The sequence below is a fragment of the Rhinoderma darwinii genome, chromosome 11, assembly GCF_050947455.1.
Source record: "Rhinoderma darwinii isolate aRhiDar2 chromosome 11, aRhiDar2.hap1, whole genome shotgun sequence".
In the NCBI taxonomy this organism is placed as follows: Eukaryota; Metazoa; Chordata; class Amphibia; order Anura; family Rhinodermatidae; genus Rhinoderma; species Rhinoderma darwinii.
Genome location: NC_134697.1, coordinates 37,797,684 through 37,821,518, shown reverse-complemented (window position 1 = coordinate 37,821,518; position 23,835 = coordinate 37,797,684). Strand labels below are relative to the sequence as shown.

At 40.5% G+C, this 23,835-nt stretch overlaps 1 protein-coding gene across 5 annotated transcripts in view; it reads right to left on the bottom strand.

Moving 5' to 3' along the window:
• Positions 1-23,835, bottom strand: part of FGFR2 (fibroblast growth factor receptor 2) — a 76,134-nt gene that overhangs the window by 7,420 nt on the left and 44,879 nt on the right. For 3 of the 5 annotated variants that reach the window (XM_075841120.1, XM_075841123.1, XM_075841121.1), the window contains 6 exons: positions 21,021-21,144; positions 8,498-8,688; positions 6,682-6,826; positions 5,202-5,407; positions 2,285-2,436; positions 544-665 (listed from right to left, as the gene is read on the bottom strand). In XM_075841120.1, coding sequence (XP_075697235.1) covers positions 544-665; positions 2,285-2,436; positions 5,202-5,407; positions 6,682-6,826; positions 8,498-8,688; positions 21,021-21,144 — 940 coding nt within the window. Of the gene's footprint in view, positions 1-543; positions 666-2,284; positions 2,437-5,201; positions 5,408-6,681; positions 6,827-7,706; positions 7,855-8,497; positions 8,689-21,020; positions 21,145-23,835 lie in introns of all 5 variants that reach the window. The other 2 variants (XM_075841124.1, XM_075841122.1) reach the window with 2 other exon arrangements.

The window sequence follows — 23,835 nt, the reverse complement described above, 5'->3', positions numbered from 1 at the left end:
ATAAAAATGTGTCCGAACGTACAAGGACCACCCATGCGTCTCCAGTATTAACGTGTAGATACAAATGGTGCAATATTTTACACACTTGACACTCAACGTAGGACACATCAGAAGTGTCATAAAATAAATTAGACAATTGAGTTAGAATATTTCTGACTCCTAACAGGAAGCCCACTGTGTCAGATTCAGGAGGGTCATTTTATTTGGTGATGGATTAGAATCTATTTAGCTACATAGCAATAGTTTATAGTTTAATGGGTGGGGGGGGGGGGGCAGGGCGGAAAAAATAAATAAATTTGCAGAACGGATTTAATGGAAAAAGGCAGTCACAGGACCCTGGGATTACACTTCGGCATGGTGGCAAAAGGATTGCATAATTCAAAGAAGAGAAGCTGTAAATTACACGTCTTTCCATGCTGCTTTCTTTAAATCACAGAGAGGGGCAGCAATAATGTCAGAGCTGCTGATTTATCTGTAGGGTCAGGAATGTGACCTGTAATCCCCCACTGAGAGGGGAAAAAGAATCACTCTCCTCCCTTTTACCTTTCAGCATCTTCACAGCAACTGTCACAGATTCCTTGGGACGGTCTTTGTCAATCCCAAGAGCCTCTGCCATGACCACTTGGCCAAAACAGCCTTCACCAAGGGGTTTACCCAGCGTCATTCTATAGGTAAAATAAATAAGTCATTATTAGATATAAAGCTCAGTAGTAGCTGCCATTAGTATACCAATAAAACCAAAGAATAGAAAATGAATAAAAAAAATACAAATGTGTAATTTAGGTGGGTTAATGCAAAATTAAAGGGGTTGTCCCACAAAAGACATGTATCCCCCATCCACATGATAGGGGATACATGTGACAGCGTGATCGCTGGGGGTCCCACCGCTGGTACCCCCAGCAATAAGGAGAATGGGGGACCGGAAGTCCCCGAAGTGCTCCATGAGAAGCAAGGGACTTCCGGGGTCTGTGTCCAGCTTGTGTGTCCGGCAGCTCCATAGAAACTAATGGAGCGCAGGTCCCGCATGCGCAAAAGCGCGACCGGCGCTCCATTGACTTCTATGGAGCTGCCGAACACAGATCCTGGAAGTCCCATGTTTCTCATGGAGAACTTCGGGGGACTTTATCCTTATCACTGGTGGTCCCAGCGGTCGGACCCCCAGGAATCACACATGTATCCCCTATCCTGTGGATAGTTGATACATGTGATTTGTGGGACAACCTCTTTAATTAACATAATTCCAAAAATACATCAACTCTGCTATCCAAAAATCTACAATGGAATCCAGGGCGTACAAGGTGAAACCTTGAGGCCGGATTCACAAGAGTGCGTGCATTTTGCGTGCGCAAAAAACGTGGCGTTTTGCGCGCGCAAAAGGCTCTTGACAGCTCCGTGTGACAGCCCCGTATGATGCGCGGCTGCGTGATCTTCGCGCAGCCGCCATCATTATGACACTCCGTTTGGATGTTTGTAAACAGAAAAGCACGTGGTTGCTTTTCTGTTTTCATTCATCCTTTTCACAGCTGTTGCGCGAATCACGCACGTCCCACGGAAGTGCTTCCGTGTGGTGCGCGTGATTTTCACGCACCCATTGACTTCAATGGGTGCGTGATGCGTGCAATACGCACAAAGAACGGACTTGTCGTGAGTTTTACGCAGTGGACCAACGATGCGTAAAAATCACGGAACTGTCTGCACGGCCCCATAGACTAATATAGGTCCGTGCAACGCGCGTGAAAATCACGCGCGTTGCACGGACGTATTTAACGTTCGTCTGAATAAGCCCTAAGAGTATAAGCTGAGTTTTGTTTGTGCTGTATTATATATATATATATATATATATATATATATATATATATATATAAATATAATTTATTTTTTTATTTTAGAAACTGAATATGGGTTAAAGTAACAAAATCCTTTCAAATACCTTGCTGGTAGCAATGACCTGCCATTCTGACACGTGACCATAGCATCCAATACGTAAATGAGGTCAACACTTCACTGCTATGGCCAGTAATCGGATGCCATAATCATGTATAGAGATGACAGGTCATTGCTTCAGCAGAAGAAAAAAAAAAGTAGGGGAACCAGGAAACCATTCGTGTGAGATTTGAACAATAAGTCGGTTGTTATGGGGCGGAAAAATTGATTTAATCTTGTATGTAGAGATATTAATTACCTAAAATAATAAGCAGCAATTGGGCAATGAAAAAAAAACGAAGTAATTATTAATGCAGAAACAAAAATAAATAAATAAATAGACTATGGTATAAATACATACTTGTCTCTCGTGAATTCCCACTTTGGATCATTGGGCAGCTCATACTCTGACACATTTGGTAGAAGTACAGTGTCCGCGCTTGACATGAGCCGTCTAGTGATCCTCACCAGTGGAGTTGTAGAATTCATAGAAGAGCTGGAATCTGCCGACACCTGCAAGTGGAAAGAGGCCTGTGATATGCGTCTTATGACACAAGCACAAACATTAATCTCAAAGGCAGCCGTCCATGTGCAAACTAAGCTCTAGTGAGTAGATGTGCATGTATCAGATAAGATTGACTCTTAAAAGTAAACAAAAAAACTGAAAAAATCGGTCCACCATATTTCAAAATGGGTATTTGAATGAACAACCTCTAAATCTCTGATCTTCAACTATATGTAACTTTTTAAAAGGGTGTTTTCATGATGGTAAGTGATGGCATATTGCTAGGATTTCCCGACTGTCATGACCCTCACCAAATCACAGTATTTACCTGAACAGTAATGTTCCCGGTCATTTGCTATGCAGCCCTTTTTACTTGAACGGGGCTGTTATTCAGTTCGCTGCACAGCAGCTCTCCGGGATCGCCGCTGTGCAGGAAGTGAGCTAAGGCGTCCTTGGTCCCATTGTTCTTGCAATCGGTGGAAGTCCCAGAATATGGACCCCCAATCATAATGTTATGGCATATTCTAGCAATATGCCATTACAATATAAGATGGGAATACCCTTTTACTTTTAACCCTTGATTTTAAAATAAAATATCTGTTTGTACCTTTTACATTTGTTTTAGGATTTTTTATTTTATTTTGCTACACCATCATTATTGGCTTTTTTTCCCCCCATCCACACAAAGGTAATCAGAGAGCATGTTTTGGTTTCAGATGTACTATGCTATGTGTCTTTTTATTTCATCACTATCTGCTTGGTAAAACTGGTGTGTGTTACATGTGGTATTTCCAGCTCATATCTAGATTACCTGTGACCGCTGCCCTTTAAAGAGAAAAATAACATTTCAATGATGGGAAATTAGTTCAGAAAGACATCTGAAACCAAACCAAAGCTCTGCAGTTATACTACTTGGGTACTAGAACATTCATTATACAATAAGGACAACTTTAAATGTGGGAATATCAAGGGCACTTAAAGGGGTTTTCCCACGAGGGACATTTATGACATATCCACAGGATATATCATAAATGTCAGATAGATGCGGGTCCCACTTCTGGGACCCTTAAACCCCGCTCTACCTCTTTGTGTTACGGCCGATTTCCGACCATGAATTTGAAAACAGCGTAGCTTGATGAGCTACGCGGTTTCCGTAAGCCCCAAAGAATGGAATGGTAGTTACGGAAACAGCGTAGCTCGCATGCTATACTGCTTCCGTAACTGCCATTCACTGCTATGGGACTTGCCGAAACAACGGAGCACAACGAGTTACTCTGTTTTTGTAACCATGGAATGAGGAAGTGGCCGTGAGTCAGCGGGAGCACAAAAAGCTAGAAAGCAGTTTAGGGGGCCCCATTCTAGAGATAGGTGCGGGTCCCAGAGGTGGGACCCGCATCTATCTTACATTTATGACATGTCCTGTGGATATGATATAAACGTCCCTCAAGGGAAAACCCCTTTAAGGCCATATAGTAAGTCATGCAATGGGGTGAAGAATTTTTGCTGCAAAATCCAGTTGGCACTTCAATACTTTCCAGACTCCCAAAACAATCCAGCAGGTTTTCGATGTTGTTTTTTTTTTTTCCCCCAAGGTGTAAGAGGTCCATTCTTAGTAGATATGAGGAACTACCTTCTAATACGTCCTCCATGCAATGGAAACTTCATCCACCCAGGATGACTGGATGTGACCATAATACCAACATATTTTGCAAATTAGATTCAAACCTTGGAAGTCAGGCACAGCCAAATACATGGTGTATTCTGGAGTAAAAGTTATTTGTTACGTTTGACATATTATAATAATAAAAAAAATGTATTGATCAGTAAAGAACAACTAGAAGAAAAGTACAAAAAATAAGCCTCATCTTCAACTTGTATCTGCTGGGACGTCTAGTATCCATGCCACCCTCAAAAAGATAAAACTACATACAAAGTAGTGATATGTGGTCCACCTCAAAACAATTATTATTGCCCACCCCCTAAAAAATAAAAGATTATATGCATTATACAATTTTCTAAGTAGTACATGCTTTCTTGATGCCCAAGGCAGGGGCATCAGGACGTGCCCCTCACCACCATTACTCACTCTGTTCTATCAGCCGATTCCCTCCACAGAAAAGTGTGAAATGTGTGTGCAATGGTTGCTGCTCACAAAGCAAAAATCTATTCCATTCACACACCTGTTCGTTCCCCCCTTTAGTGCAGGGGCAGTACTTATAAACTCCCTGGCCCCGCAGCACCTACAGCATTATCAGACTCTGAAACATAATGTCCAAATGGCTGCAGAAATAATCTTAAAAAAGAAAAAGAAATAACGATCTGCCTTTAAAACCCATAAATTGCGCCACACCCCCCCCCCCCCCCCCCGACGCCTGCCTACTATGCCTCTGTCTTTTCCTGGCCCTGGGTATCACCAATGTTAACACCATATGTACTATAGACATAAGATATGAGGACAGGATGTGTTACAACACAGATCCGCAAATAAAACATTGGATGGACACCATGCCCATCTCACGAATCCTTAATCATGATTTGTAATGTCACAAAGTAATTTTTTCCTACTTTCTAATCAATAGCCACAGTTGCGTGAATAATATCACTACAATCTATGTGTTTTGTGTATTGTTTTTAGCTTTAGGGCTTGGTGGTCTGATGCTCTATACTAACACTGACGAGATACACTTCAGAATAAGAACGCTGGTCTTTTTGTAGCTGCACATGGTGGCTGCTTGTCGGCGCATAAAGTTTTTTGAACTCTTTATCTACTTTCTGTTACCTGCCGGTGTAGAGGAATTCGCTTGCTGAGTTTGTGGACTACAGGTGGCCCAATTAAAGTCTTCTTCTTCTTAGCTCCATTGAAAAAGTGCCATATAAGGCAAATTGTAATAAAGCCTATGATAAGAACGGTTCCACCAATGTATATTCCAATCTCTGCGTAGTACGCCAAAACACTGATCTCTTCGGGAGGTTCTGTACCTACAAAACGATGTAAGGTGGAGAAGTGAGCTAGGGTCAGACTAAACTCAAAATAGTCAATACTCACCATCATAAAAAGACTGTGTTCATACATACAACTCACAAAACATACATACCAGCATTTGACTTCTATCTCTTAAGGTGTTGTTAATTGTGAAATCAATTATTAATAGTTAAGCCTAATAAATGAAATAAATCTTAAACTACATTTTTTATTTTCAAAATAATTACCAAACTATCTCAAACCCAGAAAATATTTTCTATTCTGAAGCACTGTGCAGGCTACAAATACTACAAGAACAGCATGAACACCTGATCTCTGCATCCTGGAACCTAGACGTTGAGTTATGCCTGTTCTGTGAGCACAGTGCAATCACGCATGGCTAGTACTGGCAAAGAATGCCCGACAACGGGCAACACAAGGTAGAGACTCACTACACATTCACCTTATTTGACATCAGCCTATGGTTTGGACAGAAAAGTAACTAGGTGACAAATCAATGAAAGGCTGGCTGCCTCAGAAATGCAAAACCATAACTTTGACTGAAAGGGGTATATTAGATTTAAGGACAGATTTATTCAATGTTTAAATAAACTGCTAAAAATATATTAAGTGTAATGCAAATTGTTGTCATTTAAGAACCTTTTTTTGTAGGACTCTACCATAATGTGTAATGCTACACAAAGAATTACACACACAGACACACATTCCTCCACAGCGCAGACTTGTCCAGTAGACGTACAGAAGGTAACTAGTGTTGTAATGGGGGACATTACCTTTCTATTTCAAGTAGCTGTCTGTCCCCCAAAGTAAAATAGCAGCAGGAAAAGAAAAAAGAAAAAAACTGAATGAAAAGTCTGGAGAGACTGGACAGCAAGAAAGAGGACAGAAGAGACCAGTACACCAGAGATGTTTTGTCCACTGTGGTTCAAACCCTTTCTTAGCAGTGCTAAAGGGGTTAAAACATAGCAGAGATAAAACATCTTGCCCCGACAGCATAAAAAGCCCATGCTATGCAATTCGGGAACTAGGAAAGTAGATGCAGAGGTAAACACAGTTCCACAGCTCCATATACCCTCAACTTAAGATCATAATGGTAAAAGGTCTAGTGTATCGCTTCCTTAACAGCATCAACTAGATAAAGAATAGAATACGTAGCACTAGCTATTTCTTGCACTATACATATTGGTTTTCCCCGAACAGGAGCGGTGTTCATGGCTTACCCCAGCAACAGAAGAGGGAAAGACAGAAACCCAAGACAGGAGGATAATACCTGGCAGAACCGTCAACCAGGCAGAGTGTTGAGAAATCCCAATGGAATTTCCAGCTATACAAGTATATTCCCCAGCATCCTCAAAAGAAACATTTCTGACATACAAGACTTCTATCTCTTCATCTGTAATGTTAACACCGGCAGCCTGAAAGAGAAGGATGGCAAAAAAAGGAAAAGAAAAGCAATACCCCATGAGAAAAGGGAACCGTGGAGTGTGCTCAGGAGATGTCTCAAGCCTTGGAGAGGCACTTCAACCTTTGAGGATCTCCCTTGCTTTCCACGGAGACCTTCTCCAAAAGACCCAACACACCAAGAGCCACCATGAAAAACATTATAAAAACATAGGTTTGCACATTGCCCTTCACCAGGAATTACCACCATATGCATGCAATGCAATCACAGAACATGGAACAAATCAGACCCACGAGTAAGGATTTCATCTCTTAGTACAAGTTAAGGGGGAAGGCAACTGAATACTTTAGACTTGCTTGATTCTTATCCATGAAGATATTAACTTCATTCCTAAATAAAGAAATGTAGCTGGATGGTCAGTCAATAAGATTTATTTACTGTATCTCCATCACTTTCATGAAGTGAAGTCAGCCAATAAATGGGCTAAGCCAATATTCATAACGGGACTACCCATCAATTTAATAGAAACCAACAGCCTCATGACTTCAACAGGTGAAGCACTTCGTTCCTAGTAAATTAATATATTGTGCTTTTATGAATAAAGCTTTGCCTCCAAGGTGTGTGAATATCAGAAAAGAAAGGTTGAGATAGAAAATAAGGTATAGGGAACTACATAGAGAGATAGTGTATAAAAATATGTTAGGAAGAAGAAGAAGAAGGAGGAGAAGAGATTTTTTTTTTGTGTGTGAAATCCTTTAACTCAGTAGGTATTTTTCCATGGCCACAATTAGGTGCGGCAAAACACCATCTCCAGATTTTTTTGTCAAACGCCACCTTCGCCAAAAGCACCAAGAGCCCATTCGCAGCCCATGTGCAGCGGCAGGAGACGTTACCTGGTTCTTTCTTCACCACTGTGAGCCAGGCTGACTTGTTGGCCTCTCCAATATAATTGGAGACTGTACAAATATATTCACCAGCATCTGCTTCTGTCACATTGTACAGATTCAGCACCTCAGCGCTGGAACTGTTTATTCCTGAGTGCTAAACACGGGCAGATGACACAGGAAGAAAAACATAGAGCTGTTGACTATATGGTGTGGTACCAGGGTCACTACATTTTATAGTGTGATATGGAACATGTTCATTAAAGATGTCTACAATGCTGCTGGTAGACTGCTTAACTGAATTTAACCACTATCATTTTCTACTAATGGGAAAACTTTGCTTTTTGTTACTTCTAATAAATTAGCAATAACGTACATCACATATTGAGTATGAGAATAAATATAATATAATATCACTAAAGGGATTTTCCAGAACTTCTCCTCCATCGTACTGGTCATCAATGTTTTATCGGTGGGACCTGACCTCGTGGACCACCATCAAATAACAGAATGAAGGGAACTTGTGTACCAGCGGATGTACCATTGAGCCTGTGTAAACAGTGAAGGGGACGCTGCTCTTGCTGGAATGTGACGGCCACTTTATTCTGCTGATCAGCGGGGGTTTGGGGGTCGGGTCCCCAACAGTAAAACATTGATGGCCTATATGATATTTTCTAATCTTACTTTCCACCAATAAAAGTGAACAACACAGCACTAATAAACGACTATTAATAGGCTATTATTCGTCAAATTTATCTAGACACCAAAATATAAATCTTTATTATGTAACAGATTCTTACCTTCAAGACTTTCATGTATGGAATCCCGTCAACTCCATATCTGCTGCCATTCTTCTCTACATATCTCACCCAGCGAATATGAGGCTGGGCATCACTGTATACCTTGCACACAAATTCTGCATCTCCTCCAACATAGGCAGTTGTGTTGGCTGGGAGGCCGGCCTGCAGTATAGGCCGGTGAGAAGATCGCTCTGTTGAATAAATAGAGAAACAAAGAGAGGGGCACTCAGTTGGGTTATTAAAGAAACACAAGACTCCATCCTATAGGAACACCTAAGAGAAGATATCAGTATGCTTCAACATGCGCAAGCAAACGTACATGTATTTATGTGTTAGCAAGTATGACTAACTTAGGCCCCCTGTTCACACTGCATTTTCCCTGTACGTTTGACGTATAAGTCGGGAAAGGTCCCGGCGCATACGTCAAACGTAACCATAGGCTCCCATTATAACTATGGAGGCAAAGAGTGTTTTTGCCTTTGTCGGTGACAGTATACATCAGGTATACCATTTTTTTTTACTGGATAGAATAGCATTGTAGACTACGTTATTCTATCCAGAGGTATCAGGTAAAAAAAAGTATATGTAAAAGTGGTAGCCTATGGGTGATGATTGCCAATGTATTGAATCCATTTAACGTACACGTCATGGGCTTTTCAGTAGATTTTCATGGTGTTCATTAAACGGATGCCATTATATCCTATGGGTGATCAATGCAAAAGATGTATGCCTAACAGTGGCATCTGTTACCTATAGGCTTTAATGGTACCCATTTAACGAATACGTCATGAAAAGGGTCATGAAAGTTTATGACGTATCTGTTAAATGGATATCATTATACACTATGGGATAGGGATGCCACTGTTAAGTATCTGTCACAGCCTCTATTATATATATACGTTGGGAGCTTTTTCCGTCATATATGTAAAACGGAGACAAATAAACGCAGTGTAAAAAGAGCCTTACAGAATGCTTACTTGCCTTTAAAGAGGATAACTGAGATGAAACCATAGACTGTGCTGTAGTGAAATGGATGCATGCAAATACTGATACATATCCATACAGTACAGCGCTGAGATTTTAGATAAGGAAGGCAAAAAGAACATTTCTGCTCTTTCGATGTGATAACAATTGGTCCAGAAAACCCCTATAAAGGAGTATTGGTATTAAACGGTACATTAGGAACCTAATACCTATCAAATACTTAGAGGATTCTCATAAATATTGGTTCAATAAATAAAATGGAAGACTAGGTGAAAGCAATTGAAAGCATGTACGAGTGCACAAAAAGGTTAACATTTTAGCTAAGGGTCCATATGATAAAAAAAAGAATACCCTTTAATGTGCGTTATTATACGTGTGACATGACTTCTTTTGTAAGACTGACACATTAAGTGTGTAGAGTGTATTTAAGGACCTCCGACAACAAATCACACATTTACACCACAAGTATACATGTGCAAAGTTATATAGGTTATAAAATAAATAAGGGCAGAGACGCCAACGAAGGAGGGAGGGAAATAACTCAAGTCTGTAAACCCGTTAAGTTCCTGGCAAGGGTCCCTGAAGTAAAATCAGTGCCAAGCTGGAAGGGAGGGGAGATGTGTATTTGTAAGTAATGGGAAGGGAGGAGGGGAAAATTCAATCTTTAAATGATACCGCTAGCAAGAGGACAATAGAAAACATGCTAGTTTATAGAGGCCACAGATGAAGCAGGGGGCATAGATTCCCTGCCCATATTTTTGGATGCCAAGATTTTTGTCACCTGTGGCAGGTAGTGTTCCAATTAACCTGTGTCTTTCTATAGTCTACCAGGCCTCACAGTGATGGAAACATTAATCTGAATAAGGGTATTCATAAATCACACAATGCTCAGACTAATAAAGATGACTTGCTGAGAGGAAAGCATGGCGTTTATAATGTGCCAAGCATTGCCAAGTCTCCGACAGTGTCTTGCCAAATTCATCTGATAACCAACTTTTGCTCCAATGTTATCTTGGTTCATTACAAAGTAACTCAACTTTCACAACACTATTAGTTCTTCAGCTTAGAGATTACATTACTCTCCTCTAAGACCTACTAATAAAACATTTTAAAACTCTAAAAGTTTTCCCACCCGCAGCAGCTTTCTTCACTTGTTGCATAAGAACTAAGTTACTTTTCACACTTCCAATGTTATTAGAGAAGCGGAAATGTGTAAGAATATGGAAATTAACACTTTTTAATTTTAATCTTCACAATAAATTTTTAAATATTGGTACAACTGATCTTTAATTGCGCTCTGTATTCCACTGGCAAGGAAGGTGTTAAGGAGCGAAGTGTATCCAATCTCTGGGAGCGTCTTACACACACACACATACCATGTTCCAATAAATTGTTTCACAAACAGACGTCCAGAGAGCAGCCTCATGTAAAGCCAGCACACCTCCCTGGAACAAAGGCGGCTTTCATGCAGGTTGCTCTCCCTGGCACTCTGTGGGGAATTGGTACGCTGACGTAATCCTGGCAGCCGCAGCACAAGCACCAACCTTGTTTAACTTGCAGTAAGTTAAAGCGTAGAAGTAAAGAGGGAAAAAGAAGTAAAGGAATCTTAGAAGGATCACTACGGATTTGGAGCACTGATGTAGAGAACAGGAGACTGATGTGTGGTTTAGCAGATATATTTATCAAGATGTTTTTTTTTCCTTTGAAGTCACAATAAATGATTCTCTGCCTACATTTCAGTTCACCATGACCAGACAGAGACAAAGCCAGGGAAAAAATTATCATCCAGGGCTCCATACAAAAATGCAAGCTGGCCCCCTGAAACGTTCCCCTTAAGATCTGTACCTGACATGCTCTCTACATTTGGAACCATGATGCACTACGGCTGACTGTCCATGGATCACTCAGGGGTCAGCACCAGTTTTGGCATAGAAAAGTCTAAAAAATTGTTGCAAACCTGGTGCAAATTATGGCAGAAATCCACGGCAGCTCCTGGCTGGTCTCAATTTTACTCGGACAGCCAAAGATGCAACAAATTTATTAAGAGGCATGCCCCTCTTAATAAATGTGTCGCATCTTACTCCAGCATGCTTCCTATTAAGACTGGCATATGAAACACCAGTATCAATAAATTCCCCATGGGGCACATGGTGAGAACACCCAGTCATGGTTGGTCCCTGTGGTGAGAACCGGTGAAAGAGTACTTTCTGGGGGGGAATCGGCACAATGCTCATTGGGATGGGGAGGGAAAGTAGCAGCAGCTCCTCCTGTCCTGGTTGGTATTGCCAAGTACCATGAGAGTGGGTGGCATTTTGATCCCTGGAATGGAACCCACTGTACAGCTGTGATGTAAATTGTTATAAGTAATCATCTTCTCCCTACTTGACCATAATTATATCCCAATTGTCCTATCCTATCCAACAGTAACTATGAGCTATGTAAAGCTAGCTGCCTATGTCTTTCACCAGTATACCAAAGGGGGAGGTAAAAGACCGTAAACATTTTATTTTCTAAAGAAATACAATAAGCATAATGTGAGCAAGGTGGTCAACAGACAGCTGTGGCACCTCCCGTAACACTATCAAGCCTGAAATCATGAGCCCAGCCTAAACTATTTCAGCATCCTTTCCTGGACAACCTTTTAGCACCCAAACTATTTCATTAACCCTCTGTTAACTAGAGCCATATTATAATCAACTTAGAAATAGCATATACCACTAAACTGACTTTTATGGAAATTGTTTTCATGTTGACATTGTTTAGTCCAACATGAAAGCAGATGTCTACAGAATAGAGGCCGTTTCATTAAATGTGTGTGGACTTAAAATTTAGAGACGTATAAATAGATTCTGTATAGTAGACTACAAATGCAATGAAAAGAGTGCTCCTAAATGACCACAAATCTTTTTTCCACCTATGTATAGTTCGTTTATAATTTCCATAGATGCAATTTTGTGCAAAAAATACTTTTGTTCTTTATAGCTAAACATGCTCATTTTTCCTCCTTGATTCCTTATACATTTTTTTAAGTAGTCTGGCCATTTAGACGATAGTATTATCTATAGGGAGTCTGAGAAAGACCCTAAAGCCCGTTTACACAAGCCAATCATCGGAATGAACGTTCCCAAGAATGGTCCTTCGGGCAATTATTGGCCCGTATAAACAGGCTGATCAAACCGATTATGCAGGCGTTTATCATTGTCGGCAGCACATCTCCCCATGTAAACAGGGATTGAAACTGATTGAGACCGAACAATCGTATTAACGATAGTTTATCCCCATACAGTATAGCATCGGCCAGTTCGACTTGTTATAGCGTTGATCGGCACTCGTTGTGGGCAGAAATCTGCCCATGTAAACCCACCTTTTAAAAACAAGGGATATCAGGAGAAAACACAGACTGTTGTTTCGAAAACATTAGAGGTATAACATCCTTTTAACGAAGGTGGTCAAAAACTTTGAAGCAGTTCCTCCTGGTAGCCCAGTTTCTTCCAACACTCCAAAGAATTCTGATACGGCAATAGTTTTCCTAAGAAATTGTCCCTACTGTTTTTGTGTGCAAGAGTGACATAACGATATTAAAATATTTTAGTCTGATGACTTCAGGACTGAAGTATCCCTCAGAAACAAAGAACAATGCGCTTTGTTAAATTTCTAACTCTTCTACACATTTTTAGAAAGAATTTTCTATAACCATGTGTAGTGGATTTTCCATATCAAGGCACAACATCCTTTGAGTGCCCTTATCCGTTCCTTCAAAAACAGGTTTCAAGTGTGCTTGCTCCACCAAATTCCTCTCTGCCGGTGAGTGCTGGAAAGCCCGTGCTTAATGCAGTCTGGCTAGGAATCTATGCTCCTTTTCATTTCTCCTTCAAACATTTTGTGGGAAGTTGACTGTTTAAAAAAAAATAAAAAATAAGGCTGGTTTCTGCACATGATCCCTGCATAATTGGAACCTTACAGCTCCCCCACAACCCTCTCGTTGCCTCCTGTGGGAGCAGCCACGGTGTTATTACAAGTCTTACTTTCTTGCTTTTCCTTCACTTGCCGAGCTTTGGGTTTCAGAGCTCAGCAGCAGGATTTCATTTCCTTTGCCCTAGAAGCACATCGGGCAATGGGGCCAGCAAGGGAAGTCTTCCTAGGCCAAGCTAGGACAATACCATCAACATGGCCAGAAACTGACCTGGTCAGCAGACCCTTGATGTCCTTTATAGAGAAACTATGAACTGACCACAATAAATGTTAAAATTTGACAATGTGATCTGTACAATGCCTTATATTCTCTACGTTCACCACCAGCCCTATGCTTCGAGTTCAAAGTCACACAAATTTGTACATACCCTCTAGAACTCAAAAATGAATGGACAAAAAACGTCCACCTAATATAAATGGGACAACTGCTCTTGAGGAGCACCAGCAACAGTATAAAAAACTACTACTACTATACTTGGTACTTTCTTGGCACTCATCCCCATTTCACATGCGGCCACAGTCACGGTGCCTCCAGCTTCGAGAGCCCTGCACAGTCATGTCTCAGCTTCCAACTCACCTAACCATTCTCGATATATGTCAACAACTTCTCCCTCACCTGCTGAACGGACAAGTCAGGGCAGGACAACACATAGAGAATGAACACCTAATAATCTTGTCTTTAAATCTTTAAAAACTGTCCTGCAGATTCTGGCCTCCTTAGCACTCACAAATCTACAGAGCACTGCGCTCACTACTTCCTTCCTGTTATCATGTAGAATATCGGTCCTTTATTTTTATATCCTGTCACTCATTGTTTGCATTAAATGCTGGAAAGGTTTAACATAAGCTCCATGTTGGCAAGAGTACCACAACCGTACACCTGGCCTATCCATTATCACGCTCTGTGGAAAATCATAACATGCGTTATTGTGCTGACTGGCTCTACCGGTCAGCACAATATACACAATAGTAAAAAATACATGGACCTTACCACAGTACAATGAAAATAAATCCTATAATACTAGTACAATACAGTTCAAATGAAGGTAAGAAGTACAATTTATTACTATATTATATATATATATACATATACATACACACACACACACATACACACACACAGAAATAAAACCCTTCCCGGGTCCATAACCCAAGTTAAAGTAGTTGATTTAAGTTGAAAAAATTGCTCCTCCGAGGTTATGGTAATGGACGTGTAAGTGGGGAAAGCAGATACAGTCTATTTCCCCCCTGAATAAGCTTGATTGGTAAGAGGCAGATGATGGAAGGTGTAGTTTGACAGCAGCAAGAAAGCCAAATATTGCATAAGACATTAAGCGTACTGGATTTAAAATGATAATTTTCATTAACCCCTTAAGGACTCAGCCTAGTTTTGGCCTTAAGGCTCAGAGCCCATTTTTCAAATCTGACATATTTCACTTTATGTGGTAATAACGTCGGAATGCTTAAACCTATCCAAGCGATTTTGAGATTGTTTTCTCGTGACACTTTGGGCTTCATGTTCGTGGTAAAATTTGGTCAATATATTCAGTCTTTATTTGTGAAAAATTGCAAAATTTAGAGAAAATTTACAAAATATAGCATTTTTCAGAATTTAAATGCATCTGCTTGAAAAACAGACGGTTATACCACCCAAAATAGTTACTAGTTCACATTTCCCATATGTCTACTTTAGATTGGCATCGTTTTTTGAACATTATTTTATTTTTCTTGGACGTTACAAGGCTTAGAACATAAACAGCAATTTCTCATATTCTTAAGAAAATTTCAAAAGCCTTTTTTTGAAGGTACCAGTTCAGTTCTGAAGTGGATTTGAGGGGCCTATGTATTAGAAACCCCCATAAAACACCCCATTTTAAAAACTAGACCCCTCAAAGTATTCAAAACAGCATATAGAAAGTTTTTTAACCCTTCAGGCATTTCACAGGAATTAAAGCAAAGTGGAAATGAAATTTGCAAATTTCATTTTTTCTGCTGAATTTCAATTTTATTAAAAAAAATTCTGTAACAAAGAAGCTTTTACCAGAGAAATACTACTAAATATGTATTGTCCAGATTCTGCAGTTTTTAGAAATGTCCCACATGTGGCCCTACTGCGCTCGTGGACTAAAACACAAGCCCCAGAAGCAAAGAAGCACCTAGTGCATTTTGAGGCCTCTTTTTTTATTAGAATATATTTTAGGCAGCATGCCAGGTTTGAAGAGGTGTTGAGGTGCCAAAACAGTAGGAATCCCCCAATAGTGACCCCATTTTAAAAACTAGACCCCTCAAAGTATTCAAAACAGCATATAGAAAGTTTTTTAACCCTTCAGGCATTTCACAGGAATTAAAGCAAAGTGGAAATGAAATTTGCAAATTTCATTTTTTCTGCTGAATTTCAATTTTATTACATTTTTTCCTGTAACAGAGAAGGTTTTACCAGAGAAATACTACTAAATATGTATTGTCCAGATTTTGCAGTTTTTAGAAATGTCCGACATGTGGACCTACTGCGCTCGTGGACTAAAACACAAGCCCCAGAAGCAAAGAAGCACCTAGTGCTTTTTGAGGCCTCTTTTTTATTAGAATATATTTTAGGCAGCATGCCAGGTTTGAAGAGGTGTTGAGGTATCAAAACAATGGAAACCCACCAGAAGTGACCCCATTTTGGAAATTACACCCCTCAAGGAATTCATTTATGGTTTTTGTTATCATTTTGACTGCACAGTTTTTTCACAGCACCTATTTTAATTGGGCTGTGAAATGAAAAAAATGATATTTTTTCCAATAAGATGTCATTTTTGATCAAAATTTCTTATTTTCACAGGGAACAACATACCCCATTTTGTTTCCCAATTTGTCCTTAGTGCGGCAATACCCCATTTGTGGTGATAAACTGCCGTTTGGGCCCATTGGAGGGCTCAGAAGGAAAGGAGCGCTATGTGTTTGTTGGAGTCCAGATTTTGCTGGATTGGTTTTCGGGTGCCATGTCGCATTTGCAGAGCCCCAGAGGTATCAAAGCAATGGAAACCCACCAGAAGTGACCCCATTTTGGAAACTACACCCCTCAAGGAATTCATTTATGGTTTTTGTTATCATTTTGACCACACAGTTTTTTCACAGCACCTATTTGAATTGGGCTGTGAAATGAAAAAAATGATCTTTTTTCCAATAAGATGTCATTTTTGATCAAAATTTCTTATTTTCACAAGGAACAACATACCCCATTTTGTTGCCCAATTTGTCCTTAGTGCGGCAATACCCCATTTGTGGTGATAAACGGCCGTTTGGGCCCATGGGAGGGCTCAGAAGGAAAGGACCACCATTTGGCCTACTGGAGCTTTTCTGGTGCTAAGTCATGTATGCAGAAGCCCCTGAGGTACCAGTACAGTTGAAACCCCCGAGAAGTGACCCCATTTTAAAAACTACACCCCTTAAGACAATCATCTAGAGGTGTTGTGAGCATTTTGACCCCACAGGTACTGTGTAAAAGATAATGTGCAGCAGATGGTGCAGAGTGAGATTTGCAATTTTATATATATATGGCATGTCAGTGTCCGATATAGTGTGCCCAGCATGCGCCACCGGAGATATACACCCCTTAAATTGTAATGTGGGTTCTCCTGGGTACGGCAATACCCTACATGTGGCTGTTATCAGCTGCCTGGGCATACGGCAGGGCTCAGAAGGGAAAGATGAGGGGGGTAAGCTGTGCGGAGTGCATCAGGGTAAATTAAAAATCAAGGGATGTATGATACATTTTAAAACAATCTTTTATACAGAGCCCTGGTTTTTCGGGACACGTGTCACATTGGTATATTGTGTTCTTCCTTATCCCCCTCTTATAGCAGACTCTGCACCTCTTTTGACTCTTTCCCTTTCCACCGGTTTGGGGAACTTCTCCTGGAAAGTGTTGCCCTGGTACGATGCGTGTGGCCTCGCTTCCAGAAGTACTGGGTGCCCCCCCTTCCTGGTCCCTAAAGATTAGATCTTGAAATTCCAGGAAAGTTCCCCTCTGGCCTGCACATCGACGTAGCACGTACGCATTGTACAAAGCCATCTGTATGATGTGCCCGGCCAGCTTCTTATACCACACCGCATGGCGCTGTAGGGCTTCAGGACTTGATTTGACAAGTCCATCCCTCCCATGTACCTATTGTAGTCCAGGATGCAGTCTGGTTTGGGGGTGGCCTTTCCTTCATATATCCTAAATCTGTAGGTATACCCTGATGCACTCTCGCACAGCTTATACATCTTCACGCCATACCTTGCCCTCTTACCCGGCAGGTACTGGCGGAATTGAACCCTCCCTTTAAAATGTACCAGGGACTCCTCAATAGAAATACACTTCTCGGGGGTGTATGCTTGGGAAAACTGGGCACTGAAACGGTCTAATAGGGGTCTCCGTTTATACAAACGGTCAAAACTGGGGTCATCTCGGGGTGGGCACGGCTCATTATCAGTATAATGTAAGAAGCGAAGTATTGCCTCATTTATTTATTTTTTTAGGTTCCAGTTCAGTTCTGAAGTTGCTTTGAGGGGCCCATATATTAGAAACCCCTATCAAACACCCCATTTTAGAAACTAGACCCCTCAAAGTATTCACAACAGCATTTAGAAAGTTTATGAACCCTTTAGGTGTTTCACAGAAATTTAGAGCAAAGTAGAGGTGAAATTTACCTTTTTTTTGTTGTCAGAAAATCCTCTTTATACCATTTTTTTTATAACACAAAAGGATTTATCAGAGAAACGCAACTCAATACTTATTGCCCAGATTCTGCAGTTTTGAGAAATATCCCACATGTGGCCCTCAGGCGGTAATGGACTGAAACACCGGCCTCCGAAGCAAAGGAGAACCTGGTGGATTTTGAGGCCTCCTTTTTATTAGGCACCATGTCCGGTTTGAAGAGGTCTTGTGGTGCCAAAACATTGGAAACCCCCCAAAAGTGACCCCAATTTGGAAACTAGACCCCTTGAGGAATCCATTGCAGTTTTCATGTCATGCATGCGGCTTTTTGATCAGTTTTTATTCTATTTTTAGGTGGCGTGGTGACTAAAAAACAGCAATTCTACTATTGTTTTTTTATTCTATTTTTTTTTACAGCGTTCACCGTGCGCTATAAATGACACATTCACTTTATTCTGCGGGGCGATACGATTACGGCGATACCCTATGTTTATAGTTTTTTTTTATGTCTTATTTCGTTTGCACAATAAAATACGTTTTTTAAAAAATCATTCACTTTTTGTGTTACCTTATTCTAAGAGCCAGAAAGTTTTTATTTTTCAATCAATAAAGTCGTGCGAGGACTTATTTTTTGCGTAACGAACTGTAGTTTCGATCAGTACCATTTTTCGGTACATGCGACTTTTTGATCTCTTTTTATTCCATTTTTTGGGAGGTGAAGTGACCAAACAATTGTGATTGTGGTACGGTTTATTATAAAAAATTTTTACGGCATTCACCGCGCGGGATAAATAACAAAATAATTTTGTAGTTCAGGCCGTTACGGACGCGGCGATACCAATTATGTATAGTTTATTTGTTTGTTTATATATTTTTATTAATAATAAATGACTGATAAGGTAAAAAGGGGGATTTTTACTTTTAATACTTTTAAAACTTTTATTTTCTTATTTTTACACAACTTTTTTTAACTTTTTTTTAACTTTATTACTTTGTCCCACTAGGGGACTTGAGGGCAGGAGGCCCTGATCGCTATTCTAATACACTGCACTACATGCGTAGTGCAGTGTATTAGAACTGTCAGCTACTCACTGACAGCAAGCATAGTGGGTCCTGACGTTGTCAGGACCCACTAGGCTTCCGTCTATGGCATAGCCGGACACCATTGTTTGGTGTCCGGTTGCCATAGTCACCATCGCCGGCCGCTATCATGTAGCAGGCCGGCGATGGCGGATTAACCCCTAAGAAGCCGCGATCGCTATTGAACGCGGCTTCTGAGGGGTTAATCGGCGGGGGAGCACCGCGATCGGTCCCGGCACATTGAGCAGTGATAGTCTGCTGTCGGAAACAGCAGCTATCACAGCTCATGAACGCGCCCCGCGCGAACGGCGCCGTGTTTACTCCATGACATACTATTATGTCATGGAGCGTGAACGATGCACTTACCATGACATAATAGTATGTCCTGGAGCGTTAAGGGGTTAAAGCGGGTGTATGTTTTTACCTTGAAATTGTACATACGCATGCCAAAAGCCCATCTAGCTGCATACAAAGCAGCCCTTTGTGTAAGTGCGAGAGCAGTGCTAAATTTTACTAATTTACTGTGTAAGCTATGGCACGACAGGGTCCAGTTTGGCAGGAAGGAGAACCTATTCCTGGAGACTTGCTTGGAATTTTCCTCCTCGGCTCCTGGCCGCCCTCTGTGATAGTGTGTCAGGCTTAATATTTGGGAAGTCAAAGAATAAACGGGCAGTGAAGCATCCTGACAACCACCTGGCCCTATGCTAGGGGATACAGACCCAGTTGAAAGGGTAGAGTACAAATATCTGCCTATGGTCGGAAGTGAACTTGGTCAGGGATATATTAATGCCTTCAATGTTTTATGCACCAGCCTAAAGGGGTTGTAGGAGATTAGAAAAACATGGCTGCCTTATTTTGGGAAACAGCGCCACTCTTGTCCATGGGTTACGTGTGGTATTGCAGCTCAGCCCTGTTCACTTAATGGAGCTTAGCTGCAATACCAAAACACAGTGCATGGAGAAGAGTAGCACTGTTTAATTAAAGAAGGCAGCCATGTTTTTCTAATCTCATACAAAACCTGTAGGTTGTTGACAAGGAGACAGTTATCGCACTATGGGCATTGACACCATCCTAATTCTTTAGGCTACGGTTCGCCTAGCCAAACATGTTAACCTGCTCATGTGCCATATTTATATACAGTCTGGCTGCTAAATTTTTGGAATGTGGAGGTTTGACTTAGTTTGTCGCAGTTGTATGCCACAGCATGTGACATTTACTAAAAATAAAAAAAAACAGGGCCAGTCAGTCACTTGAGACCAGGCGTACATTTAGAAGGGAGTTTTCGAAAGGTTAAAATTGTGTATTCTTGTCCCACTGCACTAAATAACTATACCAGGTGTATTTCGCTCTGACTGATAGGTGTGAAGGACGTGTTCACACATAGCTGTCATACTTGCTGGAACTTTTATTTCAAAGCTTTGTATTTCTCTGCACCCCATTACTGCAATGCTCCATGTCCAAAAACCTCAACAAATGGATAAAAAATGATAAACAGATGTATGCCGAGATATGGTACTCTAAAATTCACACATGTGAATGGCCATTTCTTATAAAAACATAACGCATGTCCAATAAAACTGGAAAACCGAAAGCAACATGACAATACATGCGCTCCACTCGAATATTGAAATAAATATATTGGACAAAAGCCCCCACAATAACCATAATATTCCAGTCAGATTGTGTTCGGGGGAGATTATACAGTAATGTGGTCTTTATTCATTAATGCATTCTCCAGAAAGCTTTGTTGCTATTAAATAAAGGGCAGATTTATGATAAGAATTAATTGCGTCCATTACTTACCTATGACGTCGAGGCTGTAGGTATGGTTGATTGACCCGTATTCATTTTCTACAATACAAGTGTATATGCCCTTGTCTGATGGAACAACACTTTCCATAATCAAACTCCAGTGCTGGTTACGAACCTGAGGAGACAGGCAGAGCTTATTATTAAACATTTTATAGACCATACATAGTCTCTTCACACTCAAAGATGGCTCCAACATAATTGTCCCAACACAATAAAAAAAAAATGTGTAGAAAATGAGAGGGCAAGAGTACAGGCAAATCTACAAATCTGACCTCCGAGTTATCGCTATGCACTGAAAATGCAGCTACAACGAGTTAAGCTCTGCTACATCTGTATGCACAAGTCTTTGGATTCACATCATTGATAGCGAGACAGCACAGTTCTTCTCTCTATACGTTTCAAACCTTTACAAAAAAAATAAAAAATTTGGTCCCAAATGTAATTGCAGACTGAGGAACTTCTATCTATCAAGAAAGAATTGCAGAGAGCTGAGAGACAGAGGAATGCAGAGGAGGGGAGTAGAGTTGGTGATGGCATGGAGTGGGGGAAGGGAGAACAGGTATCGCTTTATTTTAATGGAATAACAAGCCTCCTTTCAGAGTATACAAAGTCCTATTCAGCAGAGACCTCTCCTCTGTCAGCAGCTCATATTGTGAAATCATTTTAGGGTGATGAGGGACAGTTCTGATCAGGAGAATCCAGACTATGCAATGGCTCTTTATGTCACTTTTAAGAAGGAATCCCAGAACGTTCCTCCTGCCTTCGGTATTACGTACAGAATTATTCACCGGAAAAAAAAGTGCAAAATGTGTAACACATTCATAGTAAAGATTTTTATTACAGTTTTGACATTTTTTGCCCTTCCTTCATTCTTAAATTTGTTAAACCCCATTTACATACATTGCAAATTTGTTGCAGAATCCGTACCGAAAATCTGCAGCGTGTGAATATAGACTATTTAACTATCTGTAATGTAAGGATGTACGTATTAGCTTTTTAGTTCTATTTTATTAATACAAATTATGCCTATGACTTAGATGGTGCACGTAGATGGGCACTGTGTTCTTATGGCATGGAATGGATGACAAAACTAAGGGCAGTGCCAAGTAAGTGTCCACAAACAAAGGATTTTCCAAAGATCCAACTGGCAAGCCATTTCATGGCAACAACTGTTTAGATGCAGAATGTTTACACGGCGAGATGTGCTGCCGACAAAGATGGTTTTCTAGCCCGCATAAACAATGTGATCAGCCAACAAACAAAGGTTTGCTTGTTTGTCGGCTGATCACTGCCCTGTTTACACGGCCAATACTTGGCCGAACGAGCCTTAAGGTTCCATTTATTCCTATGCTGGTAGCGAAGAGATTGGCAAGTGATTTTTTTTATCATGTAAGATCAATATAAATTACAATGGTAGAAATTATCAACAACGAAGAATAATCACTTCAAGTCAGTAACCGCCATTACCCCCACATGAACATTTTTAATAAAAAGTATTTTGAAAGATGCACTAATTACACTGATACACATTAAAAAAAAAATATATACATATTTCAAAGGTGTACATAGCTATAAAGTCACATTATAAAGCAAGGTAAGTATGGACACCGGCCAGACATAGAAACCCATCTCCATGAAGGTCTTACACATTGGTGTCCAAATGGACTACTACTTCTAAGTCTAAGGACCATAGAATTTTATAGCAAACCACTGTTTAAATTATATGCAAAGTGCATAGAAATAGTGAACAGTTTACTAGAAAGTTTTCCTCAATGCTATAGATGACTGAGCAACAAGGAGTTTGGGAATTAATAGAACAGATTACCACAAGGGTAATAGTGGTTAGAAGATTAAATCTTCAACTGAGCGTCAGTAATATTCCCTGGTAAAATTGCATTCCTGAGCTTCTTTGCTAATCTCTAGCTAATGGGTCACTCAGGATAAATCCACCGGTGTCGCTCAAGCATGCAAAATTAAGAAATAGAATCACCCTAGTGGGATGAAGCTCGGCATGCCCTAACAGTCCAAATGACAAGTGTTGTCGTTCCCATCCCAGCTTCTGTCTTCCCCAATAAATATGTTAAAGCCATTTGCTGTCAATCATCAGTGATCTTTTAATCCCGACTCTTAACATCTAGAAGACAGAGGAGGCCTAGACGCACAAACATGAGTAGCTCTCTACTAGGTGCCAGAAGGCATGTCTGTGGGTTCAAGGCCATATAAAACAGTGAGACATACCCCTGGACTGCTAAATTCCAGGACACTCGCCCTTCATTCCAGGGCAGTCATCTCACCTACAATCAGCGCTGTGTACTCAGGCAATTCCCAGCGATTAAACTGTTTGTTCAGCCTTTTATTTACCTACATCAACCTGTGTAGAAAGGGCTGTGGCGGGAACGACTTATCGGGACCAGCAGATGTGGGAACAGAATTCTGTTAATGTTAAACCTAAGTCCTACGATGAAGCAAGTTTGGTTTTTGGGAGGGGCTGACAAAGAAATTCTGGGTCTAGCGATCAGAGATTGCATTCCATGCAGGACATGATATAGGTGGGCACAAATCTCGCAAAGATTGTTGGGATGGTGTAAGAAAAAAATGGTAAAATTAGGTATGTAGTTTGCAATTTTTTGGGGAAACTTAAAATTAACAAAATATACATTAAAATGTTCTTTTGTTATTTTTTATTAAATCAGGCAGTGTATTGTATCTACTTATAAAAAGGAAGATTTCCAGCTATATTATCAAATACATTTTGAAAGATATTTGGATATGTTACTTCTCTTCAGCACATTATCCTGGTTCATTT